General features: G+C 34.2%; 1 protein-coding gene across 2 annotated transcripts in view; it reads right to left on the bottom strand.

The window, feature by feature from the left end:
* Positions 1 to 19,309, bottom strand: part of SWIP (strumpellin and WASH-interacting protein) — a 135,724-nt gene that overhangs the window by 30,850 nt on the left and 85,565 nt on the right. For both annotated transcript variants that reach the window (XM_075362217.1, XM_075362218.1), the window contains one exon: positions 14,264 to 14,443. In XM_075362217.1, the coding sequence (XP_075218332.1) occupies positions 14,264 to 14,443 (180 nt within the window). The remainder of the gene's footprint in view (positions 1 to 14,263; positions 14,444 to 19,309) is intronic.

Raw genomic sequence — 19,309 nt, 5'->3', positions numbered from 1 at the left:
ATGCTCCTGAAGGCACTGTGAAAACTTTCTTAATCAATTTGCTTCTTGCTCATGTTCGCTCAACTAAAAACACTGCAATATGTCTAGCATCATCAGAAATAGATGCTACACTTATAAATGGTGGGAGATGTGCACATTCCACTTTTACGTTACTGTTAAATGTTGCATGTGAGCAAGAATCTGTTTGTTCTATTCATAAAAATGGTCCACTTGGACAAATTTTGCAAGATGCTAAACTTATTGTGTGGGATGAATGCATAATGAATCATTGAGCTCATATTGAAACCACTGATCAAACCCTTTGAGGTATTAGATCATGTGGTAAATTAATGGGTGGTATAACTTATGTTTGCTGGAGACTTTCAGCAAACACTGCCTGTCATTGAGAGAGGAACTAAGGCTGATGTTGTTCAGGCATGCCTTAAATCACCCTTATGAAAATTTGCCCTCACTATTAACTAAAGAACTAATTTGAGAGTTCATCTTGGGGGTGGCAATGCTAACTTTCCCTTACAACTACTAAACAATGGAAATGGGACTTTTCTTCACAATGATGGTTACAACATTTCTTTTAATGAAAACACTGATACTGTTGTCATACAATGGATGATCTCATTTCCAATATTTATCCAGAAATTAATAAGCTTTTATAAAACCCATATGAGTGGCTTTGTGAAAGTTCTATCAAAGCTCCTCAAAATATTTCTGTATTTGAAATTAATATGATTTTAGAAAAAGTTAAAGGGCAAAGCAAGGAATATCAATCTGTAGATTCTGTAATCAATATTGAAGATGTAGTCCACTACCGTCCAGAATTTTTGAATTCTCTAAATCCTGCAGGTTTTCCAGCTTATAGTCTCAATCTTAAAGTGGGAGTTCCGATCATTTTACTACGAAATCTTAACTCTCCAAGGTATGTAACAGCACAAGGTTGCAAATCAAAACTATGCAAAATCACATCATTCAAGCTACTATTTTGACAGTTCCATCTGCAGGAGAGCTTGCTCTTATATCCCACATCCCATGAGCCTTACAGACTTACCATTTCAATTCAAGAGGCTGCAATTCCCTATAAAACTTTCACTTGCTATAACAATTAATAAAGCGCAAGGCCAAACATTCAAACAAATTGGTATTGATTTATGACCAGATTGTTTTTCTCATGGATTATTATATGTTGGACTTTTCAGAACTGGTGATTTGGAAAGTCAAAATATTCTACTACCAAAAAATCAAAATGGCAAAAAATATCATATACCCGAAAGTTCTATCAATTTAATACTGTTATAAAATGGGTTGGCTACATTATAATCTCGGGTGAAGCTGAGATGGGGAATGCTATGTATGTATAAACTAACATGTCATGAATGATCAACGTCCAACAAAAACTACTTAAGATAAATTGATGAAAATCTATATACACTTTCTCCTTATGGTGTGCATGTATACTATGAAAATCCACTTTGAAATTCTTAGTTTAATGGGTTAAAATAAATGAAGTAACAATGAAACTATTCATTTTTTTTTTTTTGATCTTTTGGTAACAGATGTAAATCAATTTTTGGTGTGTGTAATCTTAATGTGAATATCTAAATACTGATTTCTACATTTTTTGAAATTCAGAGATTAAAAGTGCTAAAATGGATTTTTGATTTTTTTTAAACCCTTTATTTTTTAATTTCTCAGTAACAACTGAAGAAATCAACCTGATTTTTGGTGAGTGTAATCTTCATGTCAATAAACCAATTTCTAGATTTTTTAAATTTGAACTTGAAAGGGAATAAAGAAAGGTAAAAAAAATGTTGAACAATGATTATAAATTTTCCCAATCACAACTATAGTAGGAGAGTTGGAGGTTTTGTATAAACCAGATGTGTGTTTCTTTGCTCTGTGTTTTTTCTGTTTTATTATGGGTTTTTTGGTTTCTTATGTTACGGATTATTAGATACTGTCTGTTAAATTTTTCTCAGGCTTGTCTTTGATTGATTGAGTTTGGTTAACGGAATACTTTTTTATTGAGTTTTTATTTTTTGTTCCTTATTGCCATTAACAATAAGGTTCATTATTGTGTGGTTATAGATTTTGTTTGTTTGGACAGGTCAACAAGTTGTTTACGACTGGTTGTTCCCTATTGTTGCTGGTAATATTATTATGAATTATTAAATTAATTTAATATTTATCTTATTAGTTAGAGTAATATTTTTGTATATTTTATAATTTGGGGAAATTCCTCCTTTATAAGTTAATTCCCTATCTTCTTTAGCAATTATTCTTTTTCTTTTATTTTTCATTTCTTTCTTTATATTGTTCATTCCTTTCTTTTTCCCTTATCCCCTTCTATTGTTCCCCCTCTCCACCAGAACTTATACTTGCGGAGTATCATTTTTTATTCGTTTTGAGGAGGATATTACATATTTATACTTTTTACTGGCAGATGTACTAATATGGCAGAGGGATCGAGTAAGCGCCAGCCAAGGCACTGGATGTAAACGAGGTACTGCAGGATGTTACTGGTGGTGTGATGATGCAGGTTGCAGCTAGTTCATTGCTGACGGCCCCTCTGGTGGAGAGGTTGCTGCCAGTGTTGCAGCGACCTGGTTTGGAACCTAGGAAGTCTGTCAAAAGGTTGAAACAGGATTGGCAGTCCTCCACCAAATAGTCAAAGCAGTTAAACGCATTTAACTGCATTTCTCACACTGCTATCACGTCTTCTTTGTTGAATTTAAAGGTTCCTGGGTACTTGTATAGGATGATTTTGTCCTATTTAAATAGGTGACGGGTGATATGCAAGACTGAAGACAGCACTGTGGAGAGGTGTATCGATTGAGGAGTCCCACAAGAGTCGGTCCTTGGACCGACCCTACGGAATGTCGTTTATGATGGAGTTTTTTGTACTTCTCTCCTGGAGAACATCACTCTCATTGGGTACACGAATGACGTGGTTCTTGTAGTCAGGGCAGTTACCAAGAGAGAGATTGTAAATAAGGTCCAAGTTTCTTATACCAATATTAACACTTGTTAATATAAGAAGACAGAGATGGTGTTAATCCCCACCAAAAAGAGAAGGCCAACTTTGATGCTGGATCTGGAGGAAAGGAGAGTTGTGTCCAGATCGACAATAAAGTACCTGGGTATTTGGGTAGATGCCTGGTTGTGATTTTTCACACATATGCTGGAGGCCTATGAAAGAGCAGAAAGGGTTATGCATTCAATCGCTGCTCTCCTTCCAAATACGAGGACACAAACTGTGTGCGAGATGGGTTCCCAAGATGATGTCCCATCATCACAAAACAATGAGAATGGACGCCTTCTCCAGCGCTACCAAAATGAAGGAGAAGATTTTTTGAACAAAACTGTCACAGGGGATGAGGCATGGGTCAATTTTGAAACTGAAGAAACAAAAGAACAATCCAAACAGTGGATGCATTCTCATTCTCCCAGTAAACCAAAGAAGTTCAAGCGAACCTTCTCCAACAGAAAGTGTATGGCTACTGTGTTCTGGGACCAGAATGGAGTTCTCTTGGTGGAATTCATGGAACGTGGCATGACCATCACTGCAGCCTCATACTGCGTGACTCTTCAATGTCTACGAAGGGCAATTCAAAATAAGTGGAGATGAATGTTGTCATCAGGCATTGTCTTTCTCCATGACAATGCTCGACCGCATACTGCAGCTATAACAAAGAAAATCCTGCAGCGTTTTCATTGGGAAGTGTTTGATTACCCATCATACAGCCCGGACTTGGCTCCATCCGATTTTCACCTCTTTGCTCACATGAAACGCTGGCTAGGAGGACAACATTTTGGCACAGACATCGAGCTGCAGACCAGCATAGAAACATGGCTGAAAACACAGGTGGCTCCATTCTATGACGAGGGTATTGGAAAGTTGGTACCACAGTACGACAAATGTCTAAATCGGAGTGACGACTATGTAGAGAAATAGCGTAACTATGTAAGTACTTGTTACAAATAAACATTTTTTTATTTTCACTGTGGTTTTAATTTCATGACCGATCAGACCTTTAAAAAAAATATTCCTCGTACTAGGAGACCCAGTGTATAGAGGAGGAGATTACTCTCCAGTGCAATATATTCCAATCTTTTATAAGGTGCGAAGATTTGGGCGGAGGTGTTAAGGTATGACAAGTCTGTAAAGATATTGGGATTGTTACACAGGAAGTGCTATATACAAATAACATCTGCCTACTGGACTATATCTCATGTGGCTGTAAGGTATTGGCAGGGTCCCTGTCTATAGATTTGTTATCGCTCATAGGAGGAGACTAAGAGAGCTAAGGATGTTGCACCCGTTGGAAAAGAGGAGGGCTAATTTGCTGAGCGCCTGTGGGACCTCCTGAGCATTTGGAGGTTGCCTTAGTGCGATGAAGCTGTGGGCACTCCATACCGAGTGTCTGATGGTGTTCTTGTGGTTACAAAGGACAGTTGCCGTGAGTAAGTACTGATTGTGAATTCTGGCTGTGTGTTTGTCTCTAAAAGTTTGTATGAGTTTTGTCTAAGTGATCTGGTTGTCTGTGTGTTGATGACTGCCTCTTACATATGGTTCTATCGGTATTCCCAGTGTTTACTGTGTTCGTGAGTGTTGTTGTGATGTGTGTGGGTTGTGTATAGAACCTGGTGTGGTGTTGTTGTTGGTGACTGCGTGTTTATATGGACGTTATCAGTTGTGATTGTGGTGTCTGATTGTGTGTGTAGGCATATCCCCCGTTCCTGAAGTAATGCTACATTGTCTGATTGTGTGTGTAGCCATATCCCCGTTCCTGAAGTAATGCTACATAAGTGGTTCCCAGGAGGGGTGGAGGTTTAGTCGGTAGTGCGCAGGAACACATACACACTTAATAACATCTTGCAGAACCTGTTAGCAAGGGCTACAATGCTTCGGCGCCTGAAAATGGGGTTCCTCCACATAGTAAAAAAAAAAAAAATCCCAACTATAGTAAACTATATATTCAGTAGATTTCGGCATGGAAATACGCTTCAGATAAATATTTAAAAACCATTTTAGGATTTTCTTTTCCGATTTTGTAAGGAATGTGAAGGCTGTGGCTCAACCAACACAGCCAATGCCACCATAACTGTATGTGTGACTGGCTGCATCTACCTCCAATTACTTGACTAAAGAACAAAGAAATAAAAAGAATTGACTGCTGCAGGAAACGCAAGTAACCATATGTAACCAAGTAACCATAAGCGCAAGCAAAGCTGCAATGGGAAGCTAGTTTATATATAAACTTATCAATTGATTGTTACTTATTTCAAGTAATATTGTAGAGTACACTGATAGCTTTATCCGATCAATGAGAACATGTGATATGATGATATCGCACACAACTTTCACATGTACAATTTTTATAATTTTTAAACAAGATTAATAAATATTTATTTACTTATTTCAAAATGTAGACAAACAGTACATGTTGAAAATTATCATTCGCAAAGAAATACGTGAGCCTTCTACATGTAAGCAGTGCAGCAGAAATGCTGAGAATGACTCTTCAGAGAGGGAAAATAAACAAGATAATAAATAATAAAATATAATAATAATACACAAGGATATTTTATTTATGTCCAGCAGGTGGCTGACTTATAGGCAACCAAAACTTACAGGTGGTAGTCAAATTTAGACTAAATTAATTTTAATAATGCATGTACATTATAATTTTCTTTATTGTTTACTTTTTTTTCATAAGTATTAAAATTTATACTTCTCTATTTTATTTATCGTTTTTAGAAAGAGAAGACAGAATGTTCTCTTTTGGTATATTATAAAAAGGAAGAATTTTTTATTATATAAAAATAATATTATTACAAGGGTTAATCAAATATAAATGGGATTTTTGCTCCTGAGTGTCTACAGCTAGTAGGACTGGGCCCGCACTTCTAGTATGCTTGGGTGGGATCATTAGGAGTGGGAAGAGCTGGTCTCCACACTCCCAACCAATTCGTCATGTAGGAGGAACAGGTGCACCCCTCCAATGCACAATGCATAATTATAAAATTTCTTGCTCATGAAGGAGTTCAAGAAATGGAAATTTTCCAGAGATTGACTACACAGTTCAGGGACCAAACATTGTCATGGGCTCATATGTTTGCCTGACATAAAGAGTTCAAGGAAAGATGAGAATGAGTGGAAAATCAGGAACATGATCGCTATCCTCGGACCAGCATTACAGATGAAAACATTTGTGCGGTTCGAGATATTCTTGAAGACGATCAACAAGTGAAAGTATTCGAGTGATCGACAAGCTAGTTTGGAGTGGCGGAGGGAAAGGGAGGCAGCCCCAGTGAAAGCCAAGACTCAACTGTCAGCTGGCAAGGTTCTTTCAACTGTTTTTTTGACCGGCAAGGCGTTTTGCTCATTGATTTTTTGCGTGAAGAACGCACAATGAATGCTGCTTACGACTGCGAGCTGTTGAATGAAGTAAAGGCTGCATATCACTGCAAACGATTCAAGAGACCATCCTCTTCCACGACAATGACAGGCCCCATACTGCTGCTCTAATGATCTCAAAACTAGAATAAATCACTGAACTCAACTTGATCATCCTCACCACAGCCCGGACTTATCACCCTGCGATTTTCATTTGTTTGGGCCGCTTAAAGAAGCTCTAGGAGGGCAATAATTTGAAGATGACAAGGGCGTGGAGAGATTTTCATGCGTAATTGGCTCCTGACGCAACCAGCTTCTATGCTGCAATAAAAAAACCTTCCTTCTCACTGGGAAAAATGTATTTCTAAAGTAGGAAACTATGAACAAAAATAAATTATACTTGCCTTTAATTTTTCAATAAACAAATTTAAAAAAATAATAAAATCCCGTTATATTTGATTTACCCTCATATGTTACGTAATTCTTAAACACCTCTTTTCTCTGTAACTGATGTAAGTCTACTCTTTATTTTTTTGTAAACCATTTAAATATCAGTTTTTTTAATTTTTTTCTTTTTAACAATGTAACGGTAAGTGTTAATTTTATTTCAAATTTTTACATGTACGTAAAAGTTCTTTTCTTTTTTGTTGTAATAATTGCTAGATTATTATCTTTTTGGTATATTTTAAGAAAGAAATCTAGTTATTTTTATTTGGATTATTTCTTATGAACTGTTATTCTGCAACTGATCTGTTAAACCTTTTGTAAATATATACACTATCATTATTTATCATATTTTGTTACATTTTCACCTCCTCTTGCCGTCAGGTGCTGAAACCTAGCGGTGGCTAGGGTGCCCACAGCAAACTTGGTCGCCAGACATCACACCACTCTATATCACTAGCTGCTCCCTTGAGCACTGTACGTAGCGTCTTACAAGTCTACAATCATGCCTAACCCAAGGCGGTCGCATCCGGATGAACTCTCTCAATTCTTGTTCGAATGAAATTACTTTAAGTTTTATTTAGGTTATGTTAGCTATCTTTAAAGTTAAGTTATAAGTTACAAAATTATTTTAAACTGCCAAGATGGCGTACAATTAAACAATCCTTCAGTAATCAACAAGGTGTTGTCTTTATTAATCTCCAATGAACACATACAGTCCACCCTCGCTCTAAAATCTACCGCAACGCTGTTGAGTAAGGGCATCCTGTCGACGTTGCAACATGTTTTTTGGTCCTCCAGGCTGAATAGTTACGCTGCCAGATTCAACATACGTTTTTTTGTCATCGCAGGCCGGATAGGCCAGATCGTTCAAGCCAATGCCCACACGTTTTATGTTAATTCATCTCAACGTTCAAGAACCAGATGGTCAAGTCACCGTACGTACTGGATCGACTACTGCATCTGTTAACCAACATTTCATTGTCAAGTCGCTGTATTAATGACACGACTTAGCCACTCAACAGCATACATCCATGGGTTTCGATAAGGTCAAACCAAGTCAACAACACAGTATTTATAATGTGTATCAAAAATTAAGGGTGTATGTTAAAAGTGCAATTAAAATTTAACAATAGTGAACATTCAAATGTTTGTGAATATTTCAATAGTTAAATATTTCAATGTTTTATAATACAGTTAAAATTGTATCTTGAAGTCAGCCAGGTATAAGGAACCGACCTCGATACCAGTTTGGACAAGTTTCCTTTGCTGCACTGTATAAAGCACACACATGCACATCTCAGGAATCTTTCTATTGTTTGCTGAACTGCACACAAGCAGATGTTAGCAATATCGTATCATATTTACAAGCAATCCAGTTCATTCAACTTTATGCATAAGTTATACTTTAACAATATTATTGTACATGACATTTATCTTTTAACCTTTTTTTATAACTTTGTTTCATTCAAATTTAATATTATTTTGTGTATGATTCCAATAAAAATGGAATTCAAGAATTTAATTAATAAACGAGGCATTATGAAGAATAGTATAGCCAAATTAAAAACTTTGATCTTAATTCAGGTGATTACGATCTATTTACCATTAAGTTTGATAAACTGTTAGAATATGAAAAACTATTTTTCGATGTTCAATCTGAAATCGAATTGCACCAAGATACGACTGATAAAGACCTTGAAGTCAGAGACACTTATGATAACCTTTTTGATAAACTTAAGTTAAAACATAAAAAATTAGAAAATCATTTCAAAATTTCAAAGGTAACTGATGCAATTAAAGTGATTAACAAACCTAATTCAATTACTTTAAAACCTACACAAATTGAGCCCTTTCACGATGATGTGAAGGCTTGGCATACATTTTTTGATCTTTTTAATAGTTTGGTTCATAACCGAGAAGAATTTTCTAATGTTGAAAAATTTTATTACCTTACAAATTTCTTAAGATGCTCTTGATATAATAAAAGATTTATCAGTAACATCTGAAAATTATGAAACTGCAATAGAATTACTTAAAGCTTGTTATGATAACAAAAGGCTAATAGCAGCTAAACATGCTTTAGAAATTAATTTAAAACCATTAAAAAAGGAAAATTCTGAAAATCTATCTAAGTTCATTGACCAAGTTAATTCAAACATTAATGCATTGAAAAATCTAAATATTGACTATTTAGAATTTATTGTAACAGAGTTAATTACAGAAAACTTAAATTTAAATACTTTGAGAAATTGGGAAAAATCATTAGACGGTAATGAATTCCCTAAGTTAGAATAACTTATGTCTTCCTTAGAATCTAAACGTAAATTACTTGAATCCACAGACACGATTCAAAGTAATCAAAAACCACAGCCGTCTAATGTAGGATTTAGTGGCAAAAAATATGATATTCAAAACCTAGTTCTAGTAAAAATGTATTTCATATAATTAATTTTAATAATTCTGTGTACATTACATAAAACTGGCAATCATCCACTGCATCGTAGTGATAAGTTTTTAAGTTATAATGTTAATGAAAGAAAAACTTTGTGTTTCAAGAAAAATTATCTCTTAATTGTTTAAGCAAACAACATGTCAGAGATTGCCCAAGCAATCATAAATGTAAAAAATGCTCACTGAAGCATCATAAGCTAATTCATTTAGATAAGGCGTTGCAAGACACAACAAATAAATCTTCTAAGCAGAATCAAGCTCCTTCAGCTAATAGTTCATATTGTACTTTAAAATCAGAACCTAACAAGTCTGTTTTACTTGCAACAGCAAAAGTTAACTTTAAGAATAAAAAAGGTTATTTCATCCAAGCTAGAGTCTTACTTGATTCCGTATTGATGATTCCATTTTGTACTGAAAGATTTGCTGCCAAACTTGGGCTTCAAACCAAACCTGTTCTCATGCTGATCACAGGTATTAGCAATGTCGTTACTAAATCTACGCTGAGTATTGATTTAAATATTAATTCTAGATATGAAGATTTTAATTTTAATTTGAAATATCATGTAATGCCATCCATTACAGGTCTGTTACCCAATCATTTTGTAAACATAACTGACTGGGAAATTCCTGCTCAATTTTTTCTAGCTGATCCTCATTTTAATATTCCTGGGCAAATCAACATTCTCCTGGGAGCTTAATATTATCTTTCACTACTTAAGCTTGTTCAATTAACTCATAATTCAATCATACCATACTTCAAGAAACTCGTCTTGGTTTCATAGTTTCTGGTCAAATCCCTACTAAACCTAGCAAGCGGAAAAACAATTCAATAACACTTCTTGTTAGTAATGAACAGCTTTCCTTTCAATTAGAATCATTTTGGAGATCTGAAGTGATGGAAGATCATGGAAGACCAACCAAAGAGTAATCTTTCTGAGAAAAACATTTGGTTGAAAATACCTTTCGTGATTAACGAGGCAGATTTGTTGTCTCTTCCTTGTAAGGAAAATTATACTTTAGGAGATTCTTATGCAAATGACAAACATTGTTTCAATTTATTACAATGTAGATTTAAGAAAAATCCTAAACTCAAGGAAGACTACTTCCATTTCATGAAGGAATATCAAGAATTGGATCACATGCAACCTGTAGATTCATTTCAGTCCAAGGTTCCATCTGAAACCTTTTATTTGCCTCATCATGCAGTATTTCGTGAATCTTCCACCACTACGAAAACAAAATTAGTATTTGATTGTAGTGCGAAAACTTCAAATGGCCAATCACTCAATTCAATTCTTGCTACAGGTCCAGTAGTACAAGATTTATTTTCAATTATAATTCGTTTTAGAACTCACAGCTATGTGAGCTATCAGGAGACATTTCTAAAATGTACAGACAAATTGCATTAATCCTAGAGATTTTTCATTACAAAGAATTCTCTGGTATTTCTCAGGTAATTCTCAGTTATATTCCAATTCTAAGTTATATTCAGTTAAATTCTAAGTTATATTCCATATAACTTACAGACAGTTACTTATGGTTTAGCAACTTCAAGTTTTCTAGCAACAAGACATTTGATTGAAATTTCCAATCAAAATGAAGCCTCTTTTCCTCAAGCTTGCCAAGTAATTAAGTAAGATTTTTATGTCAATGATCTGCTCACTGGTTGTGACAACATCGATCAGTTGAAACAATTATACAATGATGTTTCATTATTGCTTAGCAAATATGGACTTTCACTACATAAATGCCATTCCAACGTTCTAGATATGTTTGACAATTATGATTCTTTCATCAAATTAGATAAGGATGAAAATATCAACACACTTGAATTATTTTGGAATCCTGAAGGCGATGAATTCATTTATCAATTCAAACCAAGGGAACGAATACTTCTTACAGCAAGCATTCCGTTTTGTAAATCATTTCTTCATTGTTCGATCCTTTAGGACTACTTGCTCCTATAATCGTTCCGTTTAAAGTGCTCATACAAGAGTTATGGTGTGCCAACCTTCACTGAGATGAAGTTCTTCCCGCTCTGTTAGCAGAAAAATGGAATTTTCTGTACTCACAACTCAAATTCTCAAGTAATTTTAAGATTCCTAGATTAGTTAAAATTAGTTTTAGTAAGAGTCATCAATTACACGGATTTTGTGATGCAAGTAGCAGTGCATGTCTTTTCATCATATCTGTTGATGATAGCAATGAACACATTGAAACCCGCTTATTGTGTTCAAAATCTAGAGTTGCTTCAGTCAAGCAAATCTCTATTCCTAGGTTATAGAGCTGAATGCGACTCTTCTATTATCTCATCTATTCAATAAAGTTAAGTGCATTTTAGATATAAGATTTCATTCAATCCACCTTTGATCGGATTTTCAAGTTGTACTTTACTGGTTGTCATCGCTTCCTAATCGATGGAAGGTATTTGTCGCAAATAGAGTTTGCGAAATTCAAGAGCTAACTAAAGAATGCTTATGGAAGCACATTCCTTCAAGGGATAACCCTGCAGACATCCTGTCACGTGGTTGCATTAACCTCATCACTCTGGTGGAATGGTCCGTCTTTTCTGAAGGAAGAGGAGAACGTCTGGCCATCCAATCAATCTGTTATTTCTATGATTCCGCCAGATTCACTCAAGGAAGAGAAGTCTAGCAAAACTAATGTGTTTTCAGCTGCTCTTCAAGCTACAGAAGCTGTAGAACTTTGAAAACCATTTTCTTCATTCAAGCGAACACTAAACATATTTTCATATTGTTGTCAATTCATCCACAATTTGAAAAATAAAAACAGTTGTATGTTGTTAGATCTTACTCCAAAATAAACCAGTTCCACGGTAGAAATTCTTGTTCGCCAAACCCAAGAATTATATTTTTGCAAAGGAATTAAATGATTTAAGAAAAAATTTTGCTGTATCCAGGAAAAGCAATTAATTTATCTCAACCCATTTTTGGATCAAAATGGTATTATTCACGTTGGAGGTCGTTTAAGTTTTTCAAAATTGTCTCTAAATGTTAAGCATCCTATGATTTTAAGTCCTCATAGTCATCTAACTCAATTGATTATTTATCATGAGCATTTGAGAGTATCCCATGAAAGATTACAATTAATTCATTCTTCACTCAGACAAAAATACTGGATCGTCAATTCCAAAATCATAATTTGCACCGTCATACATAAATATTTAACTTGTTTTCACTTTAGAGCTAAACCTCAGAGTCAGTTACTTGGTCAACTGCCAAAAGAAAGAGTCACAATATCCAGACCATTCTAGTCAACTGGTGTTGATTATGCTGGCCCAATACTTATCCATCATGGTGGGTGGTGTACTCGATCTACCATTCCTCTTCAACTATTACGGTTTACATTGCATTGTTCGTATGTCTCAGCACAAAGGCAGTACACCTCATACTTGTGACTGATTTATCAACAGAAAGCTTTATCGCTATCCTACGAAGATTTGTAGGCCGAGGATTGCCCTCTCACATTTTTTCTGACAATGGAAAAAACTGTTGTGGTGCAAATCACTATCTTCAAGAAATGTATGATTTTCTTAAAATCGATACCACTAATTTAAAAATTAAATCTTTCTGCATCTCTAACAAGATACAATGGTCCTTCATTTCTCCATACTCTCCTAGTTGCGGTAGGAAGCCGCTGTGAAGAGCATGAAGTTTCACCTGCGAAGAGTCATGGGAAATTCTGTTCTCAACTACAAAGAATTATCTACCTTGTTAATCCAAATAGAGGCATGTTTAAATCAAGACCATTATATTTATTTTCATCTGACAACTCTGATCCAGCTCCACTCACTCCTGGATATTTTTTAATTTTTTCTCCTTTAACTTCCTTACCTGACCCTGATTTCTCAGGCATTAACATAAATAAGCTCGCTAAGTGGCAGCTTACACAAAAATTACAAAGAGATTTTTGGAAGGCATGGTCTAACGACTACTTACATTCTCTGCAACAGAGAAGTAAGTGCAAAATCTCAAATACCAACATTTGCATTGGTAATCTGCTTATAATTAGGGAAAATAACTTCCTCCACTCATGTGGAGATTAGGAGTAACAGTTCAAGTGTATCCAGAAAAGGATAGACTCACTCGACTAGTAGACGAAAAAACAAATAACACCACCATAAAAAGAGCCATCAATAAACTGATTATTATTCCAAATTTAGATGCTTGGGATGATATGAATCATTCTAAATCCAATCAATGATTTTCTCTTTTAATGTCATTTCACTGTAATTTTTACAAAAATTATAATTATAATTTGGTGGACAGTGTGTTACGTTTTCACCCCCTCTTGCAGTTGGGTGCTGAAATCTAGCGGTGGCTAGGGTACCCACAGCAAACTTGGTCGCCGTACCATCACACCACTCTACGTCACTAGCTATTTCCTTGAGCACTGTATGTAGCATCTTACCAGTCTGCAATCATACCTGACCCAAGGTGGTCTCGTCCGGATGGACTCTCTCAATTCTTGTTCGGATGAACATTACTTTAAGTTTTATTTAGCTTATGCTTGCTATCTTTAAAGTTAAGTTATAAGTTACAAGTGTTACGTTACAAAATTATTTTAAACCGCCAAGACGGTGTACAATTAAACAATCCTTCAGTAATCAACAAGGTGTTGTCTTCATTCATCACCTATGAACACATACAGTCCACCCTCGCTCTAAAATCTACCAACCGCAACGCTGTTAAACAAGGGCGTCCCATTGACGTCGCAACATATTTTTATTCGTAAAACCAATATCTATAACCACTAAGCTCAAGTTCTTAACATGTGTGGAAGTTTTTATAATCACATAAAAATATAACATAATAATGTAAAAGCTAATGTCACATGTTAAAAATATTAATACATAAAACTTTCAAAATTAGTTAATTAAAATAAAAGCAAGAATACTATTAAATATATGATAGTTATGTAACACTAAACAACAAACTAAGTATTATATCTTACAGTAGTATTCATAATCCCAGTGCCATGAGTTCTAATGGAGTTAGCGATATGTCTAATGTTGATCGTATTCAGATGCTTATTATTACTAGAAAATTCAATAAATATCTGATTATTCAAATTATACATATATCTTGATACAAAAATATCAATGTTCCTCATTATTTCTAAAACATCTAGACCCTGAAAAACAAATCAATTGGATATCAATATAAACACATATAAACATTCAAATAAAAGTAACCTATCAACTATAAAATGAAACGAGGTTCTGTTCTAACCCAACTTTTTGGAATTTCTGTTTGTGTGTTTGTGGCACAGTTATGGCGAAATGCAGTTTCCAGTTTTTATTAAAGTTTGCAGTACAGTTCCTTACTAATAATATGTATACTGATTTTTCATCAAATTTTCCATTACAAAATAGTGGTTGATACATTCACTACCCTTATTACTTGAAAGATAACAACTTAAAAAATGATCTAATCGTAAGTTTGAAGCCACTTCCAGTCTACAGAATTCTCTACAAAACTGCTTAAGGGGTGTGTCTATACCTCTAATGGTTAGCCGGTTGGTATAGTTCTAGCCTCTTATAATCTGTGATATTTGTAATTTTGTATACATAGTGGTTAGCCATTCTTTAAAAAAATATGTAATCACTGCATTTACAGATGAGGCATTTGTATAAAACTTTGTTGAAAATTTATTTCTTAATATTAAAGAACTTAAAAATTCTGACAGTTGTTTGATTGTTATCTTAATTAGATAAGAAAGAAATGAAGAAGCGTAAAGGAAAAGTTTTAGTCACCAAGCTGCTATGGTAGAGAAGTTTTCTCCCCTCCATTTCTGTTGTGACTGCAGCTACAGTGCCCTTCCTTGGGCAATAAAGGCAATGCTTAGTACTCACACTGCAACTCAAAGATTAATGTTTCAAAATCAATCATAGTTAAAGATTTCATTTTGTACTTTATTCAGTTTTTGCGGGACTCAATTTGTTAAATTCAGTTAAAAAAAAAAAAGTGTGAGCCACTTTTCACAGAAATATCAGTAAATATGTTTTAGAAAACTGAATATATAAATATATATACAATTCACTGATCATGTTGTATCTACTGCTTTTATTAATACAGTTTATTAAATATTAATTATATAAACCGTCAAGACAGTGAAACGATGATACTTACCTGGGAAGCACTTTCTTTTTTTTACTTACATCTTCAATCTTACTTTTAAAAATACACATGTATTAAAATAATTCAAAGTGAAACCTTATCAAAATTGAAACTGCATTCAACTATGGCCAGAGACGGACTCAAATCAAATTAATAGACTGTCATCCATCAAATCAAAACGGTTATTAAAATTAACAACTGTATGTAATAACACTCAAGAAGATGCTACTACCTGGCTCCAAAAGGTCCTTTGGAAGAAAAGTTCCAATATTAAAGCGAGCTGGTTAATATAAATAATAAAAAATATATATTTATTTATTTTTAATAAATGAATTACCTAATGGGGTAAATAAACTCTTATTAGAAGTTTCTGATTTCTATATCAATCTTGGAAACATCTTGAGCCTTGATTTTTTAAAAACAAAATTTTTTAAGATTCAAAATAATCTGGACAACACAAAGAGAACGGATCGGCTGTATGACTAGCAAAAACACAGCTTTGATACATTAACCACCAAGAAATCCAGAATTAATATCTTGTAACTACTTTCTATGGTATTATAAAAAACAAAGTTTTTCTTCCTCCCCTTCCTGTTAGATACATGACCTAAAAGAAGATATAAAAAATTTATTATAATAACCCAGCATTACAAAGAATTGCATAACACTATACAAAATTTTAGATGACTTGAAAGTATGAAGTAAAAAACCTACTCCAAGTTACCAACCCAACAGCTTACAACCCAACTGCCACAGCCACACAATTAAAACCTATTAATATGCAACTGTTTATATATATATATATATAAAAAAAAAAAAAAACATTTGTCAAATAAAAAACTTTGTTAATAAAAATAATATTCTAAGTAACTAAAAACTCAGGTCTAGAGACAATTGTAGTGTGGTGAGATGGTTCTGCAAGATGTATTAAATGTATGGAAAAAAGCATCAGATGAAAATCATCATGCTGTGGCAGTTATTATGCAAGTGTTTGAAAATGTATCAAAAGAACTTTTGATGGAGGGACTTCATAAAATCAATATTAGAGGAAAATCTCTGAGACTACTGATGAGTTATTTCAACAATAGATCACATTTTGTAGTAAGAGATAGAATTTTTCACAATCAGCCAGTAGAAAGCCACGGTGTTCAACAAAACAGCATTTAACAGTGCACTACTGTTTATTTTGTTTACACAAAATACAGAAGATGCCATTAAGAGTACATATTTGCTGACAACATTCTCTTGTTCACTAAGACAAAATTGGTAGAAAATGAAAAAAATTAAGTAAGCATTAAATAATCTGAATCAATATTTTCAGATGAAAAAATTGAAAGTAGACTACAGCAAAACAATTTTTAAAATATTTGGAAATAAAATATTAAAGATACAATCGAATATTTAAATTTATATATAAAAATGAGAAACCACATAACTGAAGAAATACAGAATTTTAAATAAATACTTAGGTATGATTACTGACTATCAACTAACATTTAAACCCAATATGAATATACATACATACACAATAAAGTTAATAAAAAATAGGTCTCTTCTGTAAAATCTCATAAAATTGGAATAAAAACTAAAACTGTGGTATATAGTAGTGTTATTCTATATCATTTCCAATACGGTAGTAAATTTTTGCTGCTTTTAAATAAACCACAGGTGTCCCCTTGACAATCAACCATGAAAGGTCTTTTAAGGAATACTCCATCAGCTGAACCAAACAACACAAGAGTTCAGAGAAAGCAACACTCAGATATGGTGGGCCGCCAGTTAGAAGATAACATGTGATCAGAAGCACTGGAACACAGTTTGGAACAGGCTTTTTGGTCAGCCTAAAAATAATAAACTCCGTAGAAGAATTCAAGTCATAATTCCCAAGAATCACAACACTCAACCTAAGAGCATCTAATAAAATCTACACCATAATAAATACCCATGCTCCCACTAACAATAAAAACAAATCTCCAAAAGACTGTAGAGAAACATAACACTTCTGGGACCTACTTGACCAGACCATTAGTAATATCCCCAAAAACCAAATAACTAATCAGAGACTTCAATGCTCAACTAGGTAGAGAAAGAAGATATCACAAACAAAATGCTCCAAAATGCGACACCATCAGAAAATGTTCCATCCAAAAGAGAACAAATGAAAACAGACAGAGACTCACTGATCTCTGCAGAAACCACTATGTAATCTTGAAATCCAGATATTTCAAGAGGAAATCTCAAAAACTCAATACCTGGAAATACCCAGACTAAGATAAAGGAGAATGGCAACTCCTAGTCATGTCTTCATGGACAAACACCACCACAAAGAGATCTACATTGTAAAAGTCCTTTGAGGAGTAGACAAAGGCTAAGATCACTACACAGTCAAAATTAAATTCACTCCCTAAAGGAAGCAAGAAAATCAAGCCCCTTAAAACTAAAACAAAAATAGATCCTATCCAACTAATCAAGAATGAAAATTATCAAAAAGCAACTGAAAAAAACCAATCATGGATAGACTCAAAGACCTAGTCAACAACCTTAAATAAATCGCAGAATTGGCGCCAATAAAAAGTATCAATGATGGAACAGCGAATGTGATTAAACAGTGGAGAAAAGACATCAAGCATGGCTACTGTAACAATCCCAAAAATCAAAAACAACTTTCCAAAATCTAGTAAAACAATGAAAAAAAACAACACCATAAAGACACAGTGAAATCAATAAAAAAAAATTTAACAGAATGCAGTTGAAAAGTCTACCATAAATCCTTCAAAAACCAACTCCAAAAACACAAAACCCCAACCCTACTAATGAAGGATGAATAAAAACTATAACCTAGCCTACAACAATAAATATAAGGTGAAAATCCTAGCTAAATAATTCAAAAACCTCCTAAATTGCAAAGAACAGACAGAATTCCTAAACTTTGACACCAGTACCCCAATAACAACATCATCGGAAAACATCAACTCTCCCACAAGAAAAGAAGTCTACCAAGCACTGGGTAAGATAAATTATTACAAAGCGGTGGGAAAAAATCAGACCTTTGTAGAAATCTGGAAATATGCAGAAAGACTAGCAAAAATCACCTTTCACCAACAGCTTCTCAAGATCTGGATCAAAGAAGAACTATCAGAACACTGGACGACAGCCCTCATCCACCTGCTAGACAAAACCACAGACAACCATACCCTAACAACTACAGGGAATCTCACTCCCAGACAATATATACAAGACTCTTTCAAGAATCACCTCAACAGGATAGGTTTGCAACTCAAGAAAGAATTAAGAAAATACCAGGGGGTGTCAGACCCTGGAGGATCTGTCCAAACCAGATTATGAATTTCAAGCTAATAATGGACTACAATAGAAAAACCCCCTTTCGGCATGCTGGAAGGCGGAGGTAGATTTCACCAGTCCTAAGTAGAAGATAAAAAAGACTTCCATCTTAAAGTTAAGAAAAACTTCAAATTTACTCAATACAACAATGGTTGCATGTGAAAAAAGGTTTCATATGTTTAACATACGGCAAGCCCCATCTTCCTACAATTCCAGCAACATTTTGGTCTTCCCTTGTTGTAAGGGTTGATCTTCTCAAAAATTGCTTCAGAGAAAAGTTTTAGGTAAGGTTTAGAGGACTAACGACCACTTTAAACCAATTTAATACTGTGCCTATTCAGAGAGGTATGATTTTTTTGTCTTCAAAACCCCATTTTTGCACCCCCTGGGCCAATGGTTGGTGATATCAAAAAACTTTACTTAGATATGTTTTAGGCCCTTATCCAAAGAATAGTAAGAACTTTAAACAAATTTGATATTTTATTTAATAAGAAAGTTATAGCAATATTTTGTTTTTTCAAAAAAGCCCCCCATTTCC

The sequence above is a fragment of the Lycorma delicatula genome, chromosome 4 (genome assembly GCF_047948215.1).
Source record: "Lycorma delicatula isolate Av1 chromosome 4, ASM4794821v1, whole genome shotgun sequence".
In the NCBI taxonomy this organism is placed as follows: Eukaryota; Metazoa; Arthropoda; class Insecta; order Hemiptera; family Fulgoridae; genus Lycorma; species Lycorma delicatula.
The sequence above is the reverse complement of the archived record's forward strand: the minus strand, read 5'-3'. Positions and strand labels throughout refer to the sequence as shown.